This window comes from Eubalaena glacialis, chromosome 8, assembly GCF_028564815.1.
Source record: "Eubalaena glacialis isolate mEubGla1 chromosome 8, mEubGla1.1.hap2.+ XY, whole genome shotgun sequence".
NCBI classification, from domain to species: Eukaryota; Metazoa; Chordata; class Mammalia; order Artiodactyla; family Balaenidae; genus Eubalaena; species Eubalaena glacialis.
The window spans coordinates 123353513-123376382 of record NC_083723.1 but is presented as its reverse complement, the minus strand read 5'-3'; the positions used below and the strand labels follow the sequence as shown (position 1 = coordinate 123376382).

At 63.5% G+C, this 22870-nt stretch overlaps 1 protein-coding gene across 6 annotated transcripts in view; it reads right to left on the bottom strand.

Moving 5' to 3' along the window:
- The window catches only part of AGAP3 (ArfGAP with GTPase domain, ankyrin repeat and PH domain 3), a 59890-nt gene that overhangs the window by 2039 nt on the left and 34981 nt on the right, over nucleotides 1-22870 (bottom strand). For 2 of the 6 annotated variants that reach the window (XM_061198922.1, XM_061198921.1), the window contains exons 8-15: nucleotides 21664-21822; nucleotides 18077-18169; nucleotides 13452-13556; nucleotides 6881-7049; nucleotides 3784-3903; nucleotides 2080-2217; nucleotides 237-391; nucleotides 63-153 (exon numbers count right to left, since the gene is read on the bottom strand). In XM_061198922.1, the coding sequence (XP_061054905.1) occupies nucleotides 63-153; nucleotides 237-391; nucleotides 2080-2217; nucleotides 3784-3903; nucleotides 6881-7049; nucleotides 13452-13556; nucleotides 18077-18169; nucleotides 21664-21822 (1030 nt within the window). Of the gene's footprint in view, nucleotides 1-62; nucleotides 154-236; nucleotides 392-2079; nucleotides 2218-3783; nucleotides 3904-6880; nucleotides 7050-13451; nucleotides 13557-18076; nucleotides 18170-18331; nucleotides 19268-21663; nucleotides 21823-22870 lie in introns of those variants that run through there. The other 4 variants (XM_061198925.1, XM_061198924.1, XM_061198923.1 and 1 more) reach the window with 3 other exon arrangements.

Genomic DNA, 22870 nt, shown 5'->3' with positions numbered 1-22870 from the left:
CGAAGCTGGTCGCGCTTTCTCTAAGCCACCCACAAGCCCGGCCCCGCCGGCCCGGCACTCACTGGGGGCATCGCAGTCAATACAGAAGCTGTTGCCACGAACGGTGCGCACGGCCTGCACAGCCAGAGCCGCATTCTGGTTCCCCAGTCGAGTCTGCCTCGGGGGGAGAGGCAGGGGTGGCTGGTCAGTCGCGAGGCCAACCTGGGACCCCACCCCACCCGGGCCTCTGGGCCAACCTTGTCCTTGGCGCTGCGGCAGCCCTGCAGGCTGGCGAGGATCTGGGCTTGCACGCTCTGCACCCACAGCTCCCGCTCCTCTGCCGTCGAGGCCTCGAAGTGCCACGTCTGCCCGGTGAGGGACACCACCACAAACTCGAACGACTCCTCGGCCTCTGTGGGCACAGAGACACGCACCGGCATCAGGGCAGAAGGGCCCCTGTCGGCACGCACGTGCAGGGACACGCCACCCAGCCTCGAGGACCACTCTCTCCAGGGCACCTTGCGGGGAGTAGGGGGCAGAGAGCCGTGTGGAGCCCCCAGACCTCCATCCTAGCCACCTGCGGAGCCTGGGTGAAAAAGGTGGGGAAGCGAGGATCTGGCATCCCTGGCATTCACTGCTGGGAATGGGTCTGGAAAGCAGAGCTGAGTATCTGGAGAAGGATGTGATGGGGCGTTAGGAGACAGTGCTGGGGGGGCGGCGAAGGCGGGGGTGGGCACCATCCGTACATGTCAGCTGCAGCCGCCTCATTTTGCAGCTCATTAAACCCAATATTCCTGACGGCGTCAGCGTGGGGCTCCTGGGAGCCGGGCCCCTCTCCCGCTACCCTGGCACAGGCAGGCAGGGAGGGCAAGGGGATGGGGAGAGGAGGAGAGGTTTCCTCCACAGACGAACGCGGATGTGTGAGCAGATAGGAACCTGAGGACGTCTGCAGTGACAGACACGTCCCGAGCAGTGTGGTGGAGCTGTTCCCAGGTCTGCTCCCCCAGGCCCCCCAGGAGACAGTCACGTGGGTCTCCTTCCCGATGGTCACCGCCCCGTGGGTGAACAGTTCCTAACAAGCAGTGCGAGTGTGTCGTGGGGCTGGAGAGACAGGTGCCTGTGAGGAGGCCCAAGTGAGACCACACGTCCTGCCGGGGCAACCTCCTGCCCCAGTGACACTGAACATGCCCTCCCCGCCCACCACCCCCCCGCCCGCCAAGGGAAGTCCTCCTGGCGGGCTCCTGCTCTAAGGCGCCCTTAACAGAACTGTCTTCGTAGAGAAACTGGTACCTTTCTTTCCCCAAGCTCCACCATTCCACCTCACCTTGCTTCCAACCATATTTGAACTACGTAACGGTGACAGTCTGTGGGGCTCAGTTCCCTGGTACAGGTGCACCCCGTGCCGTGAGCGCTGAGCACCCCTGTATCACCGGTTGGCTGGGAAAGGTGGCTCCTTCCCTTAGAGATGATCTCCCCCACCTAGCCACGCCCCTAACCCTGACCATCAGAGAAGAAACCATCAACTGTGCATCGAGGTAGGTTAACCTTATTCAGGAGCAAAGACACTCCAACCACTGAGAAGAGGCACATTTTGAAGATACTCTGGGGAAAATCAGAGAAGCAGCGCTAAGATTAATAAGGGATTATAAGAAAGGACCTATGGAACAACACCTGAGGAGCCGGAATTCCTCAGCCTAAAGAAGACTAAGGAGAGGCTCAGCCAAACACACACGCGTATGAAGCACCTATTCTGCGCCCAGCTCTGCTTAAACTCAGTGGGTGATACAAGAGACACAGAAAACAGGTCCCGCCCGCACCACCTTGGAAGAGCTGCGGGAGTAGTAGCCTGCTGTCTTTTACCTTCCGCAAGAATAAAAGCAGCTCACGCTTTCACAGGAAGGGTTTAAGTTAGGCAGAAGAAAGAGCTTTTCTAAGATACCAGGTTGAGATGACCAAAAGTTGTGGAGCTGCTTTTACTGGAAATTCTTATTAGAAAGTGCTTAAGCTAATACAGAAAAAAGGGTGCGCCTCTTCAGGCACTCTCCCCAAGTCCCGCTGCCCACCTCCTGTGCCCCGGTTTCCCTCGGGGGTCCCCCTAACCTTCAGCAGCACTGCCGGGGCCGTCTGGTCGGGGGGTCCCGGTGCTCTTTTTCCTCCGGTGCTTCTTCCGGTTGGAGTGGGGAGATGGGGGAGGCTCCAGCTTGGGGCTGGAACTGAGCACCTCAGCTGGGCCACTGGCTGGTGAGGGAGAGGTGGAGAAGTGTGGGGAGAGGGGAGGGGGCCGGCACAGGCCCTGCCCTGGGTGCTGGGGGCTCCACCCTGAACTGCAGCTGGGTGACCCGACCGGGGCGGGGCGGGGGGAAGGGGGGGCACTCCCGCCCCGTCCGCACCCCGGGAGGGGTCTGCCCACAGAGTCCCGACCCCAAGGCGCCCCCGGCCTTGGAGGAAGGGAGGGTGGAGAGGAGCGTGTAGGAACCGCAGGCAGGGCAGAGCGAAGGGGAGGAGGGAACCGGCGTCTGCAGCCTGGAGGGCGGAAGGCGGCCGGGGGAACGCACTCAAAGGGAGCTGGAGACCCAGCAGCTCCGCACCAAATTTATCCTCAATCACACTCCCTGCTCCTCACAATTAATAGCAGAATTAGAAACAATCAGGGAGCTGCCTAATTACTGTCAATTAGAGCGCGCTAATCAAGCTCCCGTCTCCCACACCCCGCCCGGCGCTCACCACTAAATGTCAAACTTCATTAGAGGCAGACACGCGCCCTCCCTCCCTGCCTTCCGCCTGCCAGACTCAACAGAGGGGCCCCACCAAGGCCAGCACAGGCCGCAGGACGGTGACCCCGGGAAGGGCCCCCGGCTGCCCTCTCAGGCCTCCACATCCACCCCCGGGAGGCCTGGGCCGGGCCGGGGAGGTGGCGCAGACCCGGGGCTGTGGGCGCCCAGCTGCTTCCTGCTGTCAGAGCTCGGGCCGGGCTCCGCGCTTCCGCTGGGATGCGGGCCGGGGCAGGGTCTCTGGGAGGCAAGTTGGGGAGGAGAGCTAACGTGCTGCTGCCCAGCAGGAGGGGACGTGGGAGCAGCGGGTGTGCCCGGTCCCCAGGGAGTCTCCTCCCTCTCACACCCTCACTTAGGAGAGGAGGGCAGGGCAGCGCCCATTTCCCTCTAGCCTTCAGGACTGCTGATGGACGTGGGGCTACGGGTGAGTGAGGAGAGAGCGTGGAGGTGCTCGCTGAAGAGGCGGGCGGGGGAAGAAGTGAGGGGAAGACAAGGCACAGACACGAAGGGAAGACGACGACGAGGCCAAGGAGAGCAGGCGCAGGTGGGAAGGGAGAGTTCTCGACCACCTAGACTGGGTGGGGCCTCAGCCTACCGAGGGGCAGCGCGGGGGAGAAACCACGTCTCCGGACAGCTCCCTGATCCTGTCTGCAGGGACCCCCTCTCCACGCGGGCTAGCTGCCGCCTTCGGAACGTGTTTCAAGCCCCCGGCCTCCGACCTCCCCACTAAGCCGCTTCCCCGGCCCCCCCGCGGAGAGGCTGATGAGCTGGCTGCGCGGGGGGCTGATGGGGATGCGGGACGCCACCAGCGCCGCCTGGGGACAGCGGTGGGCGGCAGGGAGCTGCAGAGGGAGGGTCTCTAGCGCCAGCCGCTGGCGCGGGCCTGGGGGCAGCACAGGGGCAGCCACCCCAACTCCATGCCCCAGGCGTGGCACTGGCTCTGCCACAAGCCCTGGAGGGCTCCGCCGGGCCCCCTTCCCCATCTCGGCCTCCCGGGCTGCCCTCCTCTGCGGCTTCACCGGGTCCTGCATACCTGGGGGCAGGGCAGCGGCCTCACTCCACTGGTCGGCGCTGGAAACGGAGCAGGAGCGCTGGTGCAGCCCCTCTGGGCGCGGGCCAGCCCAGGCTGGGCTGCTGGCCGAGTGGGGGGCACCTGGGGGGGGGTGGGAAGGGTCAGACTGGGAGGGGAGGCCGGGGGAAGGGCACCCATAGACTTTCCTGAAAGTACAGCTACGGGTAGAGCTTGAGAAATTCCAGCAGGATACTGACCCAGGATGAGGGGCTCCTGGATTCACCAGGCACCGGGCCAGGATCACTGGAGAACCGGAGGCCTCCCATGGGCCCAGACTTCACACCCCCCCTTGTCTCCAGGGTCCATGCCTCTGTCCCCTCCCTGTGATCGGGAGCCAGAAGTTGAGTGAGTGGGACAGTCCCCCCATCACTGCCGAGCTGCTTCCCCGCTATCCCAGCCCCTGCCCCTCCTGGCCAGGCCCCGAACCCCGTTCCAGGCCACGTATGCCATTTGCTGTGCCTCAGCTTTGCTGCCATTCTGACGAGGAATAAGTGTATCAAATTCAAGTAATTATGTCTAATTAGTATTAGTAATTATCCTGTGGGGCTGGAGAAAATTAATCTTTCGTTTCCCATCGGGGAAGAACAGCAGAGCCAGGGGAACCGAAGGCTCCAGGAGCGCCAAGCCCGGGGCGGCGGGGCCGGCAGTGCGTGCCCTCCCCGGGCCCGAGTCACCCGTGGGGAGATGGTGGCAATGGCCCCCGGGCCTCAGGGCCGGCCGCGGACAGCGACACTGCCCTCTCACCTCAGCCGACCTGAGACAGGGTGGGGCCTGAGGCCAGAAGGCCACGGCCGAGGGAGGTCTGCACTGAACGCTGGGCAGCTGGCCGGGTGCCCGGTGTTAGTGACAGGCAGAGACGGGCCCTGAAGCTGAACAAGCCGGAGGGAGGGGCGAGGGCCGACACCAGGCCCCGGACCAGCCCCGCAAGCACAAGGGTCAAGTTTCTGGAAGCCAAGGGACAGGAAGATGTGCACAGAAGCCACTAGAAGGTAAAGGAACAGGCCAGACGTCCCTGATGCTCGCTCCGGGGACAGCATGAGACTGAATGGTGGGGGCGGGTTTTGTGTTTCTCTTGTATCTGTCGTAACACCCCAGGCAGGACCAGACACACAGTAAGTGCTCGTTAACATACGTGTGGCACCCGTGCCAGCCCCCTCCCACTCTGCCTAACAGGTCCCTGCCAACTTAGCCTTTCTTGGGGTCCCCCCGCACCGACCCCCGTCAGGAAACCTTCCAGGGGAGCAGCCTCGGGTCCTAACTTCTCAGATGCTGTGCTTCTTGCCACCCCTCGCCTGCTTCCATCTCCCCCGGGTTCCAGATCTTATTCCCCCCTCCCCCCAGCCCCACCCAAAGACAGCACAGGCCCAAGTTCCTCCCCAAGCCCCCCAACCCAAAACCCGAGGGAGGGAAAGTGCTTTCCCTTTTCTTTGTTAATTCTCCCCTCATTACGCCTGCAATCCCACAATCAGTGTGCACTGTAATTGTCGAATTTGATGCTAATGATTAATGAATTAAACATGGAGCCATCAATTAGTCCTCGGAGAATAATTCTGCATAAAGCAGCGGATAATGTAATTACAGTAACAAAGATAATGAGATGTTAACATCGCCCGGTGAGCGGAGACATGTGTGAGTGTGTGCGAGGTCGGTGCGCGGTGGAGGGGACGCGGCTCGGGTGGCGCCTGGCCATGTGTTCCGGGGACGTTGCGAGCGTTTGCGGGTACTGGCAGTTACGTGGGTGAGTGTGCCGCGCACCCCCTTCTCCATGCGCCACTCCCGCTCCCCAGGTGAAGGCCTTTAGGGACCAGGAATGTGACAGGACAGAGTGTCTTAGGGCTTCCCTCCCTCCGAGAGAACAGCTAGCTTTCCCCTTGCTGCCTGCCTGCAAGCAAAGGCTCCCCTTCCATCCACTCACGATTCCTGCTCCCTCTGGTGTCATCTGAGAAACCCCAAGCCAGTCCACAGGCAGCTCCGGGAGGTCCCCAGCCCCACCCGGCCCTTCCCTTCCCCAGTGGCCCCGCCCCTGCCCGGTGCAGAACACCCAGGACTGGACCGCGGTGGCCTGTTTCCACCAGACCCGCCTCCCCGCCCCCAAGTGCAGCCCCACGGGCGGCTCCCGGCGCCCTACCCATCTTTCTTGCCTTTCTGTCCTTAGCTTCCTTCCTTCCTTCTCTCCGTCCACTAGCTCGCTCTCTGTCTAATTCAAGGGCTTAGAGGACAGAACATAGCTTCCCAAGTCAGGCACGTGCAGGTTCAAACCCAGCTCCACCGCTTCCTGTGGGATTTTACAGACAAGTTATTTAACCTCTCCGAACCTTTGTTTCCTCATCCACAACATGGGGAGGATAATCTCGACTTCAGATCTGCTGCACTCGGCACCCCTGCACCAGCGGGGTCAGTGCCCGCCACCTGCCCCTCACAGCGCCTCCAGACTGGGGGGCAGTGGTGGCACACGCGGCAGGGCGGGGTGCCGGCCTCTCAGGGCCCTCACCTCCAACAAGGAGCGCACTCAGGAGGCTCCACCGCTTCTGGACACGGGGCAGAGTCCGCTCGGCCTCCAGCTTCTCTCTAAACTCAGTCTTCTCGGAGCAAAGACCCCCCCGCCTCTCACTGCAGACCTGAGGATGGTTAGCAGGTTCGCCCCAGGCAGCTCTGTCCCCTCCCGCCTCCCTCCCCGCCCATTCGGCAAACTTGACTGAGATGTGGCCCTGGTGCCAGAGGGCCCTGGTGTCCCCACCATCACCTGCCTCGGCTCCAGACGCTGATGCCACCTGTCAGCACGAGGCTATCTGTCCCCATTCTGATCTGCCAGGCGGTCCACTGGCCGCCACCTCTACTAACCCCACGAGGGCAGCGTTTTGGCGACTGCGCTTGGCTGAGCTGATCCCGAAGCAAGACACCGGGTGGCCGGCGTGTTTGGAGCCCTGAGGACCCGGCTGGGGAGGGGTGCAGCCCCACACGCCTCCCTTCCGGGGCCCGTCACGGCGCGCCCCACTCTCCCAGACAGACGAGGCCACGGCAGCCACACGCCCCCCTCCCACCTCAGCAGCCCCCTCACCTGTTCCCCCACCCAGCTGTGCGCTACTCCGCTCCAAGGCCAACCCGTTGGCCCGGGGGCTGGTGCCAGGGGCCGTGGCCGGCGTGGCTCGGGGCAGGCGCTTCCCTGGCACTTTGACCGTGGTCCGCAGCAGGTCAATCTCCTTGCCGTGGATGTTCTGCATGTAATCCTAAGGCCACGTGGACAAGACAGAGGAAGACTCGTTAGGACAGGTCACTCTTCGGCAGCACCTCATCTCTGACCCTCCCAACTCCTGGGTCTCTCCCCCGTGCTGCTGGGGGGGGAGGTGGGGGACAGCCCGAGTTCTGTGGAGCGCACAGCACACCTCCAAGGCTGCCCGCGTGCGGCTCGGTGCGGGGCTCAGCCGGGAGCGGGGCAGGGGCGACAGAGGGTCGAGAGCCAAGAGCTGAGGCTCGGGGCTCCTTTAGGGAAGACGGCTCAGGGGGCAACGCAAAGGAGGCCAAGTACTGAACCAAGATGGGATTTAGGGAGAGAGGGCATATGGCCGAGGAAAGGAACCGCCAGGCTCCGTGGGATATGGACGCCTAGGTTGCCCTGGGCCCCGGGTGGCTGGTCACCAAGGACTTCAGCTCTATTTTCAGAAGCTCCCACCACCACTTGGGACTTTGAGAACTTATAAAGCCTAGAGCAGCCCCCAGTCCTTAGAATGGCACCTGACGATAAATATCTGTTGAACAGTTAAAAGGAAGCCTTTGATTCTTTTCGCTGTTCTTCGGGATATTGAGACAAGTCCACGGTTCCACAGATACCGGTGAGTATCCCAACGGCAGGAAGAGTAACAACCACTGACAACATCACATCGTCCGCCCAGCCACGTGCCAGGCGTCCACTGAACCACAGCTGTGTATCGCGTCTACATCTCATACACCGCCTCATGAAATCGTCACAACAACTAGGAGGACGGTGTTACTATGCCCACGTTGCGGGTGAAGAAACGGAGACTGACAAAGGTTAACCTGCCCCAGGCCACACAATCAGCAGGTGACAGAGCCAGATTCAAGCCCAGGCTTTTCAGGTGCCCAAGGCTCTGCACGGAAGGCAAACTTCCTCCTCGGCCCAGGAGCAAACCCTGCCTTCAAGTCAGTACCGAGAGGGCCCTCGACGTGGACGAGTGGGGAGGGACCCTGAGAGTGGGAGCCACTGGGTGCTGAGACCCACCATCCGCTGTCTCGACCTCGGCCTGGGACCCCACCCACCCCGGGGAGTGGCACCTGGAGGGGCCGGGGGGGCCGGGGCGCGGGAGGTGGGTGATGCAGAGCACAGCCCTGCCCGCCCTCTGGCTGCCTGCTGTAAGCCCCGCCCGGCCTGGGCCCGCTCTCCCTGCTGCTTCCGATCTCTCCTTCCAGGCTGCTGACTCCTGCTTCCCTGCCCCTGGCACCAGCGAGTTCCGGGGCAGTTCCCAGCAAATATCCTCCATAAAATGTGGCAAAAGCTCCTTCCCGGGGGCAGAAGCTGGGCCAGGGGCACCAATTTAACTTTGGACGGAATTCCACCAATCAGACTGGGGACAGGCGCCTCTCCTCCCTCAAGAGAGCCTCCGGGATGTCTTGCATCCAGGGCGCTTCCCTGAGCGTCTGGCTCGATGGAGTCTTCGTGTCCTTCCAGGCCCCAACCCTCTCACCCTACCCACTTGGAGCATCACTTCTTGTCACCCAGGTGTCCTCCTACCTTCTCAACTTTTAGCTTCAGGGAAAAGGGACAATGTCCTCTGCTTAAAAGAGCCGATGGGGAGTGCTGCCTGTTGGGAAGCAGGGCCAGGGCGGGCTGGCGAGGTGCTCAGGGGCTGCCCTCACTCTGTGAATGACCAAGAGGACATCAAGTAGAAAGGGGTCACCTGGCCCTAAGGAGCCAAGAGAACGTGGGAGTTTCCCGTTATGAAGAGAAGTGAGAACAAGGCAACAGAGCACCCAGCACCAGCCCTGCTCCTGCACTTCTGCGTCGGGCTGGAGTTCACCGCAGGGCGCGTCATCGAGGGACCAGCGTGAGGGCCAGTGGCAGGACTACCAGAAGGCCCGTGGGGAGGACGGGGCACCACCGATGCTGGCACGCTGGCCTCGCCACTCAAGCCCGGCTCCCGGAGGCCTGGCCGGGCCTGTACTCACTCTTTATTCTCCAAGCGGCTCTGACACCTTCACAGGCAGATGGCCCTTCAGAAAGACAACAAGGGCACAGCCAGCCGGAGGGGAGGAGCTCCTTTCCCTGCAGCTTTGCGCTGCGTCCGTGCCCCCCTGCCACCGCCTAGTCCTGCGTGAGGGATGGTGCCGGGTGCCTGGTCTCAGGCAGCTTCCACTCCGAGGGGGTCTGCTTCATGTCTCAGAAGCACAGAACATCACTGAGAAGTCGGTGAGGGCGGGCTCCACCCACGGGAGGACCCCCTCCCCGCCAACGACTTCTCATCCCCGCTCTGCTGAGCGCTGCCAGGGCTCCGTCCCCCTGGTCCCTTCTCCAGCAAACTTGGCCCACCCCACCCAGTGGCCGCTGGCCCTTTGCTCTTGCTCTCGGCCCAGCATCCAGCGTGTGACTCCACCGTCCTGGCCCTCCTCACTCCAGGCCCGACAGCCCACTGACTCGGCTTCCGCACGCACCCAGGACCCTGCACACAGTCACATCTTAGCTCAGCGGCTCCAGACGACTGTCAACAGCTGGCTGGGCCGAAGGCACAGCTGCAGTCCCTTTCCTGGGGGAGGAGCTTGGGCTGCTCTAGTTCACAAGGAGGTCACAGCAGCTGCAACAGTTTTCAGGCCCCACGACAGCCCTGGGATAACCAGGCTGGGACACGGCGGGAGAAGCTGACCCCAGGCCAAGAAAAAGAGCCACACGGAGGGACTCCGTTCAGGGCCAAGGAGCCAGCAACCAACGTCAGGGGAAAGCACCGGCCCTCAGCATCTCCGACCACCTCGGATGGGCACTGGTTGCTCGGGGGGTGCGGGGAGCAGGCCAGCACCCGGCCAGCACCCGGCCAGCTGCAGGCCCGGGCCCAGAGGCGGAGCCTGGCCCCAGGGAGAGTGCGGCCAGGAGCTCAAAAGGCAGCAGCAGGGACGGGGCGTCCGGGGCAGAGCAACGGCGTTTCCCTCCGTCAGCAGAACGGGGGGCTCGGCAGTGGCGGTGGGAGCGGCTGCTCAGGAGAGCGGTCACCACGGCTGCCTTTATTACCCACCATCAAACAGCAATTTCTTCCCCAGCCTCCTCGCTAATTACCCAGCCAGCGTTCTCATCTCATTTTATTACTGGAATTAACAACGAGTTCAGAGCGTGGAAAGCTATTAAGATGTGTGATTAAGCCACATTCAATTAGTTTCTACAAACAATTTAATTGATGTTGCAGATAGAATTAACAGAAGGTGATTGTGTGAATGGCTTCGCTGGCTGCAAAATGGGAGAGGCTGTGGCGGGCTCTCTGGGGCTAGGCAGGGGCTGGGCGTGAGGCTCAAGGCCTGCCCACCAGCCCTTCCTCTGCAGCCCGGCCCGGCCCGCCAGGCCGCCCGGCCTCCGTCGGGAGGCGGGTCCCCAGCACCGCTGCCCTCGGGTCTCCTGGGCAAGGCCGGGCTAGGCCAGGAGTTCCCGGACGGCCCTTCCTCTCCGGCTCCCTAACAGGAGGGCGCCTCCAAGGGAAGCGGGCAGCTCCGGGGACGGAGGGTCCCTGCTCACTGCTGGCAGCTGGGAAGCTTGCTCAGGTTGGAAAACACGGCAAAGCGGGGATGGAGGTGGGTGAGCTAGCAACAGGAGTGCGGCGGCCACCAAGGAGGGAAACCGAGAGGCGAGGGGCGGTCGGAGCAAGGCAGCCTCTGTCGGGAGGGAACTCAGGCCCCTGGGGCCGCGCATGGAGACCCTTGGCTTGGCCTCCCTCGTGCTTTCGCTGTCACCACGGTTTCGACTCTGATTCATGTCTCCTGAATGAGAAGAGAAGCGTCTACAGGGCAGGGAGGCCGCCATCTGTGCGTGCTGGTTGCTCAGGGCATCCAGCATATGGGGAGTTGGGGAAGGACGTGCACTTTGACCCCGGAGCCAGAGGGCAGCCAGTGAAGCACTGACGGATGGGGAGGCCATGCTCTCAACTTCCTCGCTGCGTCCTGCGGCCCGGCGGGGGCCAGCAGAGCCTGCGGCCTCTTCGATTCACCTCGCAAGAAAGCAGCGACAGCCTGGAAGTGCCTGCCGCCAGACCCTGTCCCGGGCCCGACACACTAAGTCACACACAGTTCACGGGCAGCACAGCGCTGGACGGGACTCCGAGAGCGTCCGCCACCCAGCTGGGCCGGGCACGTGGGCTGCCGGCTCCCCCCGCCACACCCACCCAGCCACCTTACTTGCCCCAGTGGTGACTCTCAGGCAGCCCCGAAGGGAGGCGCTCCTGGCACGTACAGAAAAATCTGGGCGACGCTCAAAGTCGTGGACCAAGTCTCAGCCCAGCCACTGGCTGGGTGACTGATGATCCGACAAACCCCACCGAGCCTCTGCTCTCCAGTTTGTTGAGTTGTGTGTAAAAACAGCAATCCTTCAGGCCTTTACCTTCCCTTCCGAAACCAAAAGCGAACACAACGCAGGGCACTCTCCTCCCGGTGCCCAGACCCCGCTCCCATCCCGCTCCTCCTCTCTCTGGGGCGTGGGACCAGCAGGGGGCACAGTGCGCCCAGGCCCAGCCCAGTGAAGCAGGAGGAACAGGTAAGGATGCAGCAGAGGGGAGGGTGAAGGCCATTGCCACACAGGTGGGGAAACAGAGGCCTCAGACAGGCCAGCTCCCAGCCCAGCAGCCAGCAGGTGCCTGGGCAGGGGCCCGTGTGTCCTGCCTGGGCTGTGGGCACTGGAAGCCAGGAGGGCCCAGACCCTCTCTGCTGGGAAATACCGCGGTCCTGCTCTTTCTGGCTGGGGGCGCTGCACCCGCGGACGCTCCCTGCTCCCTAAGATACGGTGCCTCTCGTCAGGGCTCTGCCAGTAGCCTTGCTGCCTCTTGTCCTGCGTGGACTCAGCAGCAGGACCAGGTCCTGGGCGAGGAGGAGGCCAGAACGGGGGAGAGGACGGCACCCAGGAGCCTTTGTGCTAAATTCCCAAGGCCCCCCGGCCGTGGCCCCTCATCTATAACCCCCCTCACCCCCAGTATCATGGCACCAGCTCCTGCCCTGTGGAGTAAGAGGCCCCGAGCTGAGGGGAAGGGCCAGCTCCAGAGGCACCCAGAGGGCCAGGCTGGGCTCTGGCCTCACTGGAAAGGCCCAAACCAGGCCTGTGAGCTTTCTCAGCCGTCCTGGGTAGTGCTCTCAGGATGGAGCTATGGCTGAACCGCGGACCCCAGCACGTCTCAGGTCGGGGACCCCTGACACCTTGTGCAGATGCAAAGGCCGGCGAGGGACCCTCAGAGGCAGGCCTGGGGCCTCCGGGCCGGGGGTGGAGCCAGCCCACGTGCTGCGCTTCAGGGGCTTCACGGGAGAACTCATTAGCCCCACAGTGGGGTGGTGACAGAGATGGATTCTGGTGACAGCTGTGTGCTGGAGCCACGCAGCGAGGGGGAGGAGGAAGGAAGGGTGGGGGAGCTGCCACGGGGGCCACGCTACAGTCACCGCGCCCCAGCCCCTCCCCGGGCATCGGCCACACCCTTCCAGACCCCTCTGCCCTACCAACAGTGCCCCCGACGCTCCTCTTCCCAAGGGGGCCTGTCCAGGCCCGCCAGCCCAGCAGCCCTGGCTTAACTGCCCTTTTGCTCCGCATCACCCCAGGAGCCCAGGCGTAACCCCAATGGTGCGGCTCCCCGAGACACAACTGTTGGCAACACCGACCCCCCCCCCCGCCCCCAGCTTGAGCAATTCCATATGAACGGGCCCAATCCAGCTCTTAAAACAACTAGAGTGTAGGATGTAGAACCTGACTCGCACACCAGCCTAGCCCAGGGGTGACCGTCCCCGGGGATGAGTTTACTCCAAAGAGCTTGGCCGGGACTTCCTTGGTGGCGCAGTGGTTAAGAATCCACCTGCCAATGCAGGGGACATGGGTTCGAGCCCTGGTCCGGGAAGATCCCACATGCCGCGGAGCAACTAAGCCCGTGCGCCACAACTACTGAGCCTGCGCTCTAGAGACCACGAGCCACAACTACGGAGCCCGCGTGCCGCAACTACTGAAACCCGCACGCCTGGAGTCCGTGCTCCGCAACAAGAGAAGCCACCGCAGTGAGAAGCCCGTGCACCGCAAGGAAGAGTAGCCCCCGCTCGCCACAACTAGAGAAAGCCCGTGCGCAGCAACGAAGATCCAACGCAGCCAAAAATAAATATATATTAAAAAAAAAAAAAAAAGTGAATGGGAGTGACAAGGTCATCCCTTTAAAAAAAAAACCAAAAAACAAAAAACACAAAGGGCTCAGCCAAGACTCAGAGCTTTCGTGCAGTGTTCAGCCTGGGCCTGGGTTTCAGTGTCTGTGCAGCTCCCAAGCCACCAAAGCGAGGCCCTTTCTCGAGGAAAGGTCTTTTTGAGCTAAGGTCGCTTCCCTCCGGCCCTGGAGTCAGCCCTTCCACGTCCGCTTCTCGTCCTCCGCTCCCAGCCTTCCCCAGGCGCAGCCCCCCGGACTCACGTGCAGGCTGGGGTGGTAGGTGAGCAGCCCATTGTCACACAGGGTCACGTACTTCTTCTTCCATTCCTTGTTCAGGGACTTGCCACTCCGCTTGAGCAGGATGCCCTGAGGACAGAGGCTGGATCAGAGACAGAAGCCAGGCCCACACGTCACAGCTATGGAGAAGGTCTCGGTGTCCACAGGTCACAGCATCCTCCACCCCGTCCTCCCGGGTCACTGTGCTTATCTGCATGGAGAGGCCACACGGGACTAAAACTGAACCAGGTAGAGCCAGGCGGATGAACCCATCTATGGCACTCGGCTGCCCCTGACCGTCCTCAGGGAGCAGCCTGGAGCCCACCTCTCCAGTTACCATGGACACTGTCCCATGGCAGGGGGGTGTCCTCTCCCCCAGGTTGTGGAACTACGTCAGCAACGGGAGGCGGGGGTTTAGATGGCCTCCCAGCATTGATGCTTCCACCCACCGTCTCCAGGGATGCGGGGGAACGACAGCACAGAGACCTCAGGAGGGCCCTGGCCTCCCACCCGCTGTGGCAGCCCCAAATAGAGCAGAAGAGCCCCTACCGTCCCCAGAATGGCCCAGTCTCCCCCAAGGCAGGCAGTGGGAAGACCCAGCCGTACAGCCCGGCAACCAAATCTCCCGTGTGAGCTGATAAGACACTGGGCGTGGAGGTTTGATGGGCATCAGGATGAACAAGAGCTCCCCAGGGGCAGGGATTTGGGAGTGCTCTTCCTCGACACCCTCAGCACCGCGACACTCCTGGGATGCAGCAGACACTCAGGGAACAGCTGGTGGACGGGGCGAGGCAGGGGGGGAAGAGCCAGCCGAGACCGTGCGGCTGTGGGAGGTGCTGCGAGTGGGGGATAGACCTCACCGAGGCAGACGAGACATCCACCCACACCCCAGACGGCCTCTGCTGCCCTCCCCTGATGATAACCCCCGACGGTCCCTCACCCACTGGCTCTCGCCTGGAAACAGCAGACAGCACGGGAGAACGGCCGAGGATGGAGCTCGGGTCGGGATGGGACACAGACGTGCACAGGCGGCAGGTGCCCCAGGACCGGCATCACCCCTGTGGGGCCCCCTCCCCAAATTCAGGAGGGCTGAGAAGAGGCAGTGCTCCCTGGACATTCTTGGACAGAACTCCTGGGGGGCAGCCCCCTCACAGCGGGACTGCCCCGGCTGGGCGAGAGCGGGCAGCATGCCACGTCCCCAGCGGGTCGCAAAGGAGCTGCCAGAGCCCCTGTGCCGGCCTCTCCTGCAGGAGGGGAGGGCCCTGCCCTCAGACAAGCCAGAAATGGGGGTCAAGAGACTCACTGTGAGAGAGGGTGGGGGGTAAACCCCGGATTCCATGGCCCCCTCCCCCGCTAAGCCTTCCTACTGGAAGGCTCAGACCTAGGGGCATGAGGTTAACAAACAGGTGGGCTGGGATTCCCACCTCATCTCTCCCCACAACAGGGCCTGAGGTGGCGATAACAAAGGGCCCTACGCTCCAGTCCCACTTCCCACAGGTGTTTCACATCCTTGCTCCCCCACTTCCTTCCTCTATCCTCCTCCTCCTGCCCCCAAAGACAGATGCAGCTGCGGGAAGTGAGGCCACCTGAGTCGTAGGCCACCTAAGGACACTGCTGCTACCTGGTCCCCTTTCCCTCACGAAGAGCTTCTGAAGACCAAGGGTGTGAACGGGACTTTCACTAGACAATAGGTTGGCTGGAACATCCCAGAAGGCCACCGGGACCCCTGCTTCGTGGTCCGCGAAGGAGCCTTGGCGACCTGCCTCTGGGCGTGGCAGCCATCCCCTCACAGGCCAGGAACGTGGAAACAGTTCAGCCGCAGCCTCTCCCCTGACTGTGGACCACGGCCCTGAGGACTGCCGGCCAGACTCTGGAGAAGGCGGCCCAGGCCCATCCCGCTCCCCTGGGAGTGGCTGCCACAGCTGGCTCGCCTGCGCCCCATCTCGCTCCCTCCTTTCCCACCTGCTCCCCAAGCCTCGATGGAAGGTTCCACAAGGGCCTCTGTTCTCAAATCTTTCACACCTGAGCCCGCCCTCCCTCCTCTGTCCCTTCATCTTCACCAGGTTCCCTCCTGGTCCAGCCCCGGCTCCTGGTCAAGGGAAAAGGAAACCTGACTCCGTGCCTCGTTCTGCCACCAACTAGCTCTTAACATCAAGCAAGTCGTGTCACTGTCTGGGCCTCAGTCTCCTCGGGAGCGCGGACTCACCTACAGAGCCCGCTCCCCCTCCTCCCCCGCCCCCAGCAGGAAATCAGGAGTCAGGATGCTGACGAGGCCGGTGTAAGCGAGAAGCCCTGCTCTACCCAAAACTCTGTCTCCTCGTTCACCTGGGCCTCCTCCCGAGAGGAGGCCCAGGAGGCCCAGGCGCCGCGCACAGCGTAATGATGCTCTGACGCTGCTCTGACGCTCGTTAGCAGGGGGCGTGGGAGGAGCGATCGCGGTCGCTGGGGCTTGACCCGCGCCCACACGCTCAGCCCGCCTCTCACCTGCCCGGCCCGCTCTGCCCTGCCCTACGGGCGCCTCCGTCCCGCTCACAGCCCGTTCCGAGGAGGGAGAGCGAGCTCCAGGGGTTCCTGCTCCCCTCCCTGGCCGGCCGGCTGCGCACGGCGGAGCAGGAAGCAATCTGGGGCGGAATGGGAGCGGTGCGGAGGCGACAGCCCCCAGAGGACCCGTTCCCGCCGCCGCCTCCCTTCCAGCGCCGCCAGCCGGCTTAATTGCGGAGTCCGGATTGATTGGGAATGCAAATGGCAACTGAAATGCAATCTCCACTCCCAGCAGGAGCAGAGGGGGGAGAGGGGAGGAACGGAATGGGGAGAAGAACGGGACAGGAGAGCGGGAAAGGGGTTAGCCCGGCCCTGGGTCCGGGGGCAGGGGGGGGAGGGGGGAGGGGGGAGGAGGGAGTGGGGCGCGCAAGGAATGGCCACTGGCCGGGAGAGGGGAGAGTGGTGGAAGGACGCGGTCCCAACGGCAGGCACGCCCCCAGCCCCCGTGAGGTCGGCGCGGCTAGGCACCTGCCTCCAGCGGGCAGCTCCTGGCTGTGTGCCTCCTCCTCCGGAGTGTCCCTGAGGTTTGGGGGCCTGTGACACTCCAGTGCCCTAGCTGACCCCTTTGGCTGGGCTTCACCCCCCACCTCACAGCCCCGCCTTCCCGTCCACGTGGGGGACTCAGGGAACAGATAAATCAGACCGACCCCAGACAGGAAAGGGGGTGTCTGGGGCTAACTTATCTCAGAGCACGGGCGGGGGGGAGGTGGGGGGTGGGGATAAGCATTGTATCTGTTAAATGTTTACGTGCGCATGTGTGTGTACTCAGAGCACACGCCCCAAAGCGGGGAGTGACAGTTCCCTGCCTGGCCTGGCGAGGGCCCTGTGAGGAGGCCTCGGTTAGCACGGCCCCAGACCAGAGACACTCAATCACACCATCAGCAGGTTTATGGACCAGTTCTGTGCCCAAACACACACAGGGACGGGGAGGAGACTGCCCACTGCCATTCTCCCAGGCCCTCCACGCGCCCCCGGGCAGGCTGACCCAACTAGAGCAGTGCCTGCTGGACGTCACCGTGGTGACACTTCAGGGCAGGGCTGAAGCACAGAGGGCGTGGAGCGACACAATGCTCCTCACCCTGTCCCCTGGGCCCCGAAAGCCTTCCCGAAACCCAATGGACCTTCGCTGTGGGGTCAGAAACCCCCACCCCTAACACCAGAATTCTGGTCACACTACCTACAGGCTCCAGGAGCCCCAGTCTGGAGAGCCAAACCTGACCACAGGGCCCTGGCCAGGCTGACCTCAGGTGCTCCAGCCACACCAGTCTCCTCTGTGGTCAAAAACGGACATCACAGCCCCTGTAGACACAGCATCTCTAACCATCGGCTCCCAGGAAGATCTGGGCCAAGCGCAGCATCCTGTGGGTACAGCGGACTGACCACCAGGCCAGCTCAGCAGTTCTAGAGCCCTGCCTGCCCAGCACACCATCAACTCTGCACAAAGACCCCTCCATCACTCAACGTCTTTTTCCAGCAGAGAGACCCACGACAGGAGGTCTGGGAGGATCCAACACCGGGCAGCCCAGCCCTGCCAGGCAGTGACTCAGGAAGGAGGTGAGGGAGAGGCCTTACCAGGACGTGGCCCCTCCACTAAGTTTCGCCTTTACAAACAAACAGAGGCTCATGCGGTAAGACTGGGCCAGTGAACCCAGGGTAGGACCAGCCCTCGGTAAGCCCTTCAACGTGTACTCCTCAGGGTACTCTTTTGAGAATTCTCTTCTTTTTCTGGGAGGAGGGGAGGGAGGCCAGAGAGACCAAACCCTCCTCCAGGGCCGCCCACCTCCAGAACCACCACCAGCGAAGAGCAGCTGAGGATGGCACACGGCTCTCTGCTGCCCCCCTGTGGTGGCGAGGAGGAACTGGCAGCGTAAGGGTTCCCGCCACCCTTCCCCGCTGTGCTGGGAGTTCTTCTCAGCAGGAGAACTCTCCTTGTTAAGGATTCAGGCCTGGCAGGGGCAGGGCGCTGGCCTCTCTCACCATCTTCCAGAGGCCCCGAAAAGAACCATCATCTAAGAATTCCTGGGCTTCATCTCAGCTCCTCTCCAGCCCCAGGGGAAGGGAGTGCTGACCTGTTTAATGGGGATGGCCCGACCACTCCCGATGCTGTCCACCTTGCACTCGGCGGCTTTTTTCTCCCGGTCCAGGTCGGCACCCTTTCGAGACTGGAAGAGAACAGAAGAGGCGTGTTAAAGGGGCCCAGGGTCTGCGGGGTCAGCAGCCCACCTGGAATCCCCAGCCAGCCCTCCCGTCCTCCCTCCTCCTGGGCGGGCCCTAGCAGTGGGGCAGGGCCGGGGCGGCGGGACCGGGAAGGAACTGAGACCACGAGTATTCCAACGGGTTTATTCTTACACACGGCACCATACAGAGCAGCACAGGTCACTGGGCCGGGCCCGCCCCTTACAAAAGAGCAAGGACACGAGATACCGAGGGCGTGAGGAGCGCGCAGCCCAGGGGGCTGGGGTGTAAGAGACGGGAAGGGGCGAGGAGAGGTGGACGGTGGGGCTGAGGGACATGGCCGGGAGCACAGGGCATGACCACCAGGGAGAGCAAAGTCCAGAAGTGAGCGGGTAGCGGCCCGTCTGCGGCACAGACACCACATGGCACATTACGCCGAGCACGGCGGCGTGGCCCGAGGGGCACAGTGGATGGAGAGAGAGAGGAGAGAGGCCAGAAGAGGCCCTGCGCCCCTGCCGGGCTCCTGGGGCAGAGCCCGCCCGAATGCGGATCCTAGGAAATGGGAGGCCAAGAGAGGGGAAGGCAAGCGCGGCGGCGTGGCTGCGGCGTCCGGAGCGGAGCAGGAACGGCAGAAGTCCATGCAGGAAGGAGCAGAGGAGGGGAGGGGCGGGGGAGCTCCCCCAGGAGCAGCTGGACCGCCGGCCGGGCGGGCGCTCGGACGCCCCGGCCTCTGGGCCTCGTCGCTGGCCGGCGCCGGGCGTGGGCCGAGCTCCCTTCTTCTCCATGCAGCGAGCCTGGCGCAGCGCGTCCAGCAGGGCTGGTCCCTGGCAGCCCCCAGCCGCGGGCTCCGGCGTTCCTAGCCTTCCCTGGGGGTGGGGGTTAGTTACAAAGGTTCCTGTGGGTCTCTGGAGTGGGGAGCACGGCGGCCGCTTCTCATCTGAGAGCAGTCCCAGGGCCCGGCCCGCCTCCGGCCCCGCACAGGGGAGAATGTCCAGAGGTGCTGTGTGTCACCACCTGGTCTTCTAATTTGGAAGGAGTTGGAAAGGCCTTTTTGTTGATGAAAAGTTGGAAACAGTGGCACATATCTGCAAATATCGAAAGAATAAAGATTTTGGCAAGTTATACTCAAGCCCCGCATAGTCGGTCAGCACTGGTGAGGGCAGAGACCCAGGCGCCTGGGGAGAGGCGGCAGCGGGATGAAGAGGAGGAGGAGGAGGAGGAGGAGGAGCGGGGCGGGGGTGGGGGGAGATGGCGGCAGCAGTGGCGGGCCGGGCCGGGCAGTCCATCTCAGCGGGGAGTGTTCTCCACTCCGGGCCCTACATCCTCCTGCTCACCCAGGCTGCCAGGAGCCAAGGGCACAAGGAAGAGGCAAAGGACCGCAGCTGCAGCGCGGGGGCAGCACAGCCAAAGGAGCGGGAAGAGCCGGGCCAAGGGCCACCGCCCGCGGTTCCACCGTCAGCGCCTGCCCCGGGCCTCTCCTGGGCGCCACAGCCTCTGCCCCTTCGGCCCAGGGGGGAGGAAGGTGGATGGGCCCACTGCCACCGGGTTCCCAGACGGAAGAGCCGGTCATGGGGAGCGGGGTGCAGGCTGTCCCAGCCAGGCTGGCGAGCAGAGAGGCCCCAACCACCAGAGGATCCCTGGGAGCCCAGAGGGGCACCCCCCCAGGACGGGAAGCAGGGCAAGAGTGGCAACGAGTACATGAAGTCATGGGGGAGACGGGGACGTCAGCGGCCATGTCCAGCGGGAGAGTCACAGGGGCGCCAGCCACAGAACAGGCGTGGCCCTGCTGGGGAGGACAAGGAGGGCGAGGGGGTGGCCCCAGCAGCGACGATGAGAAGGGGAGGTCCCGAGATGCACCTCTAGAGACGGACATGTCTTGAGGCTGCCTCGGGGACAATGGCGCAAGTGAGGTCACCATGGAAACAATGGAAAGAAAAAATAAGGTTGCCACGGTGAAGATGGAGAGAATGAAAGGGCCTGGGGGCCGGCTGTGCCCAGGACGCGCGCAGCGAGGCGGGCGGGCGGAAGCAGCTCAGCGGAGCAGGCAGCAGAGCGCGGGGAGCACGAAGGCGCTGGCGAGGGGGCCCGGGGCCCGGGGCCCGGGGCCCTGGGCCCGAGCGGCAGAGGGAAGAGCGCGTGCCCGGGGGTGGTGCAGGACCAGTGGCAGAGGAAGGCGAGAGGTGAAGAATGGTGTGGAGGGAGCAGGTGACTGAGGCAGGATGTCAGGGAGCAGGTGCTGAGGGCATGGATAGCAGTCACTGCAAACACAGGTCGCCCACGGGCTCTACGGCGGCAGCGGCAGCAGCAGCAGGAGGTGTGGGCACAAGCAGGCAGCCCAAGGCGCTGTGCGTCTCAATGGGCGTGCACGGGAGACGGAGACGAGGAGCTGCGAGTCCAAGCAGGGTTGGGGCTGGGGGCGGGGCGGCTGTAACCCACGGCGGCAACTGGCAGCAGGGAGGGGGTCGGTCAGCATGGCGGGGGAGGGCGCGCGGCAGGCACGGGGCAGACAGAGGCAGGCAGACTGGGCAGAAGTGTGCCGGGCAGGCGGAGGCGAGGATGAATGGGCGAGGCCTGGGGAGCACTGGCTCTGTCTGGACGGGGTTCCTGAGAGCCTGGCCGGGGCCTGACCTGGTGGGCTGGACTGACAGCCAAGCCCTGACGCTCAGAAAGAGGCACGTGGAGTGACGCAGAAGGACAGGGCGACCTCCTGAGAGTCCACACGGGCAGCTCACCCACCTGTGTCTGACCCAAGACTCCCGGAATGGTCCAGCCAAGTCCCAGCTGGACGGTGAGTTTGGGGATGGGCCCTGCGTGTCAGATGCAGGCTCAGGACACCTAAGAGCTGACGGGCTGGGCCCCTACGGCGGAAGGCACACGGGACCCTGGGGGTGGGGTCTGTGGGGAGGGGGAGAGGAAGAGCTTGTGGGGGGACCGAGGCAGGGAATCAGGAGATGGAGGCCTGGGGAAAGACGGCTAAGCCTTCGTTAGGTCGATGGCAGCAGCGGGTGGGAAGCGTGGGAGAATGAAAAGAGCGGGCAGGTAGACTGGAGGCCTGGGCCCTGTTCGTTCTAGCTCTGCCAGCAAACGCTTCCTGTAGCCTCTGGCAAACAATCTTGGGGCCTCAGTCCACAACCGCGGAATCACGGGTGCCTCAGAGTTAGAGCAGACGCGTCCAGAGATCCCTCAAGCTGGCCAGGAAGCCCTACGGGGTCGGGGAGAGGGAGGGTGTGTGTGTGCAGCCGGGAGGAGGGTCTGTGTGGATGCGCGGAGGGCGGCCCCGTGGGCTCGGAGGAACAGTCTGGAAGAGTCTGGGTGTGGACGGGGGGCACCGGTAAGGAGCCGACGGAAGCGGCACGCGTCAGTGGGGATGGAGGTCGGCAGGTGGCATCGTCCTGCCTGCTCCCTCCCGGCCGGGGGCTGGGGGCTCGGCCCTGCCCGTTTGGTGAAGGCGGCCGGGCAGGCGGGAGGGGCGGGCACGTACCGTGAAGATGTTGGAGCGCCGCTTGGACTGCTTGCGGATGGGTGTGGGGGTGGAGGAGGCAGCGATGGTCTCGATGCGCAGCTCCCGCTGGCTGATGCTGGGGGTGGAGGGGACTGAGGATGAGTAGTCGCTGAAAGCGCTGCTGCCGCCATTCGTGGCCTAAGGACAGAGAGGGCTGCTGAGGGCGGCTCCGGGAGGGGCGCAGGGCGGGCGGCAGGCAGGAGCTGGGAACCCTGCGGGGCGGAGACCTGGCCGGGGGCTCGTGGGGCAGCAGAGGGGCCACTAGCCCCTACAGGTGGTACCAAGGGGAAAGGCAGCACGGCCTGGAGGCCAGCAGGACCCGGTGATCACCGCACTGGGCTGCCCCACTAGGGCCCCAGCAGGGGCCATTCGGGGTCAGCCAGGGAGCTGAATCGGAGGCAAAGGCTAGCAGGTTGGAGTCAGTGACAGAGACCAGAAGAGAACAAACTGTGGAGTCTTGGCTCACAGGTGGGTGTGCCGCGAGGTGGCAGGTCACCCTGGATAAGCTCCCCAAGTCAGTGACAAAGAGCAAGGCTGCAGGAGGCCGGGGCGGGCCTCAGAGTGCAGGGGGAGGATGAGGTTTGCTCCTAGGCAGTGTGGGTGACAGAGCACAGGATACAGGAGGGCCGGGGCGGAGAGCAGAACAGCTAAGACCGCTCCAGAGGAAGCAGCAGGTGAGGGAGAGAGGCGGCAGAGGATCTCAGCAGAGAGACAGCAGGTGCTTGGCAGTGTCTACTCCAGAACTCGGGAAACACAGTTTGACAAGGCCACCCCGTAACGGCCCATTGGATGATCACTAAATAGAGGACGTGTCCTGCCCTGGCAGCCTCCTCAAATCCTAACCCGTACAAAGGGAGCAAAACACCTGAGCTGCTGCCCCTCGGCGGGCAGGGCCCCCGTGCACAGCTGATTCTGCAGCTGAGGCAGAGCCGCTCAGAGACAGTGAGGAAAGACTTTCTGTGCCTCCTTTCTTCCACGGGGGAGCGCTTACAGGGGAAGCCCTGATGCCTTCTAAAGCGCTAAAGGGAGGGCTCTCTGGAAAAGTCACCAGGCTGTCATCAGGACACTGGTGGGCCAGGGAGCCTCAGAAAGACAATGGCCCTTGGCAGAAGTAAAGGAGTGGCTGTAGGCTTGACCACTCAGCGCGCACACCTGTGATGTGGCCCAGGGCTTTCCACCGAGCAGG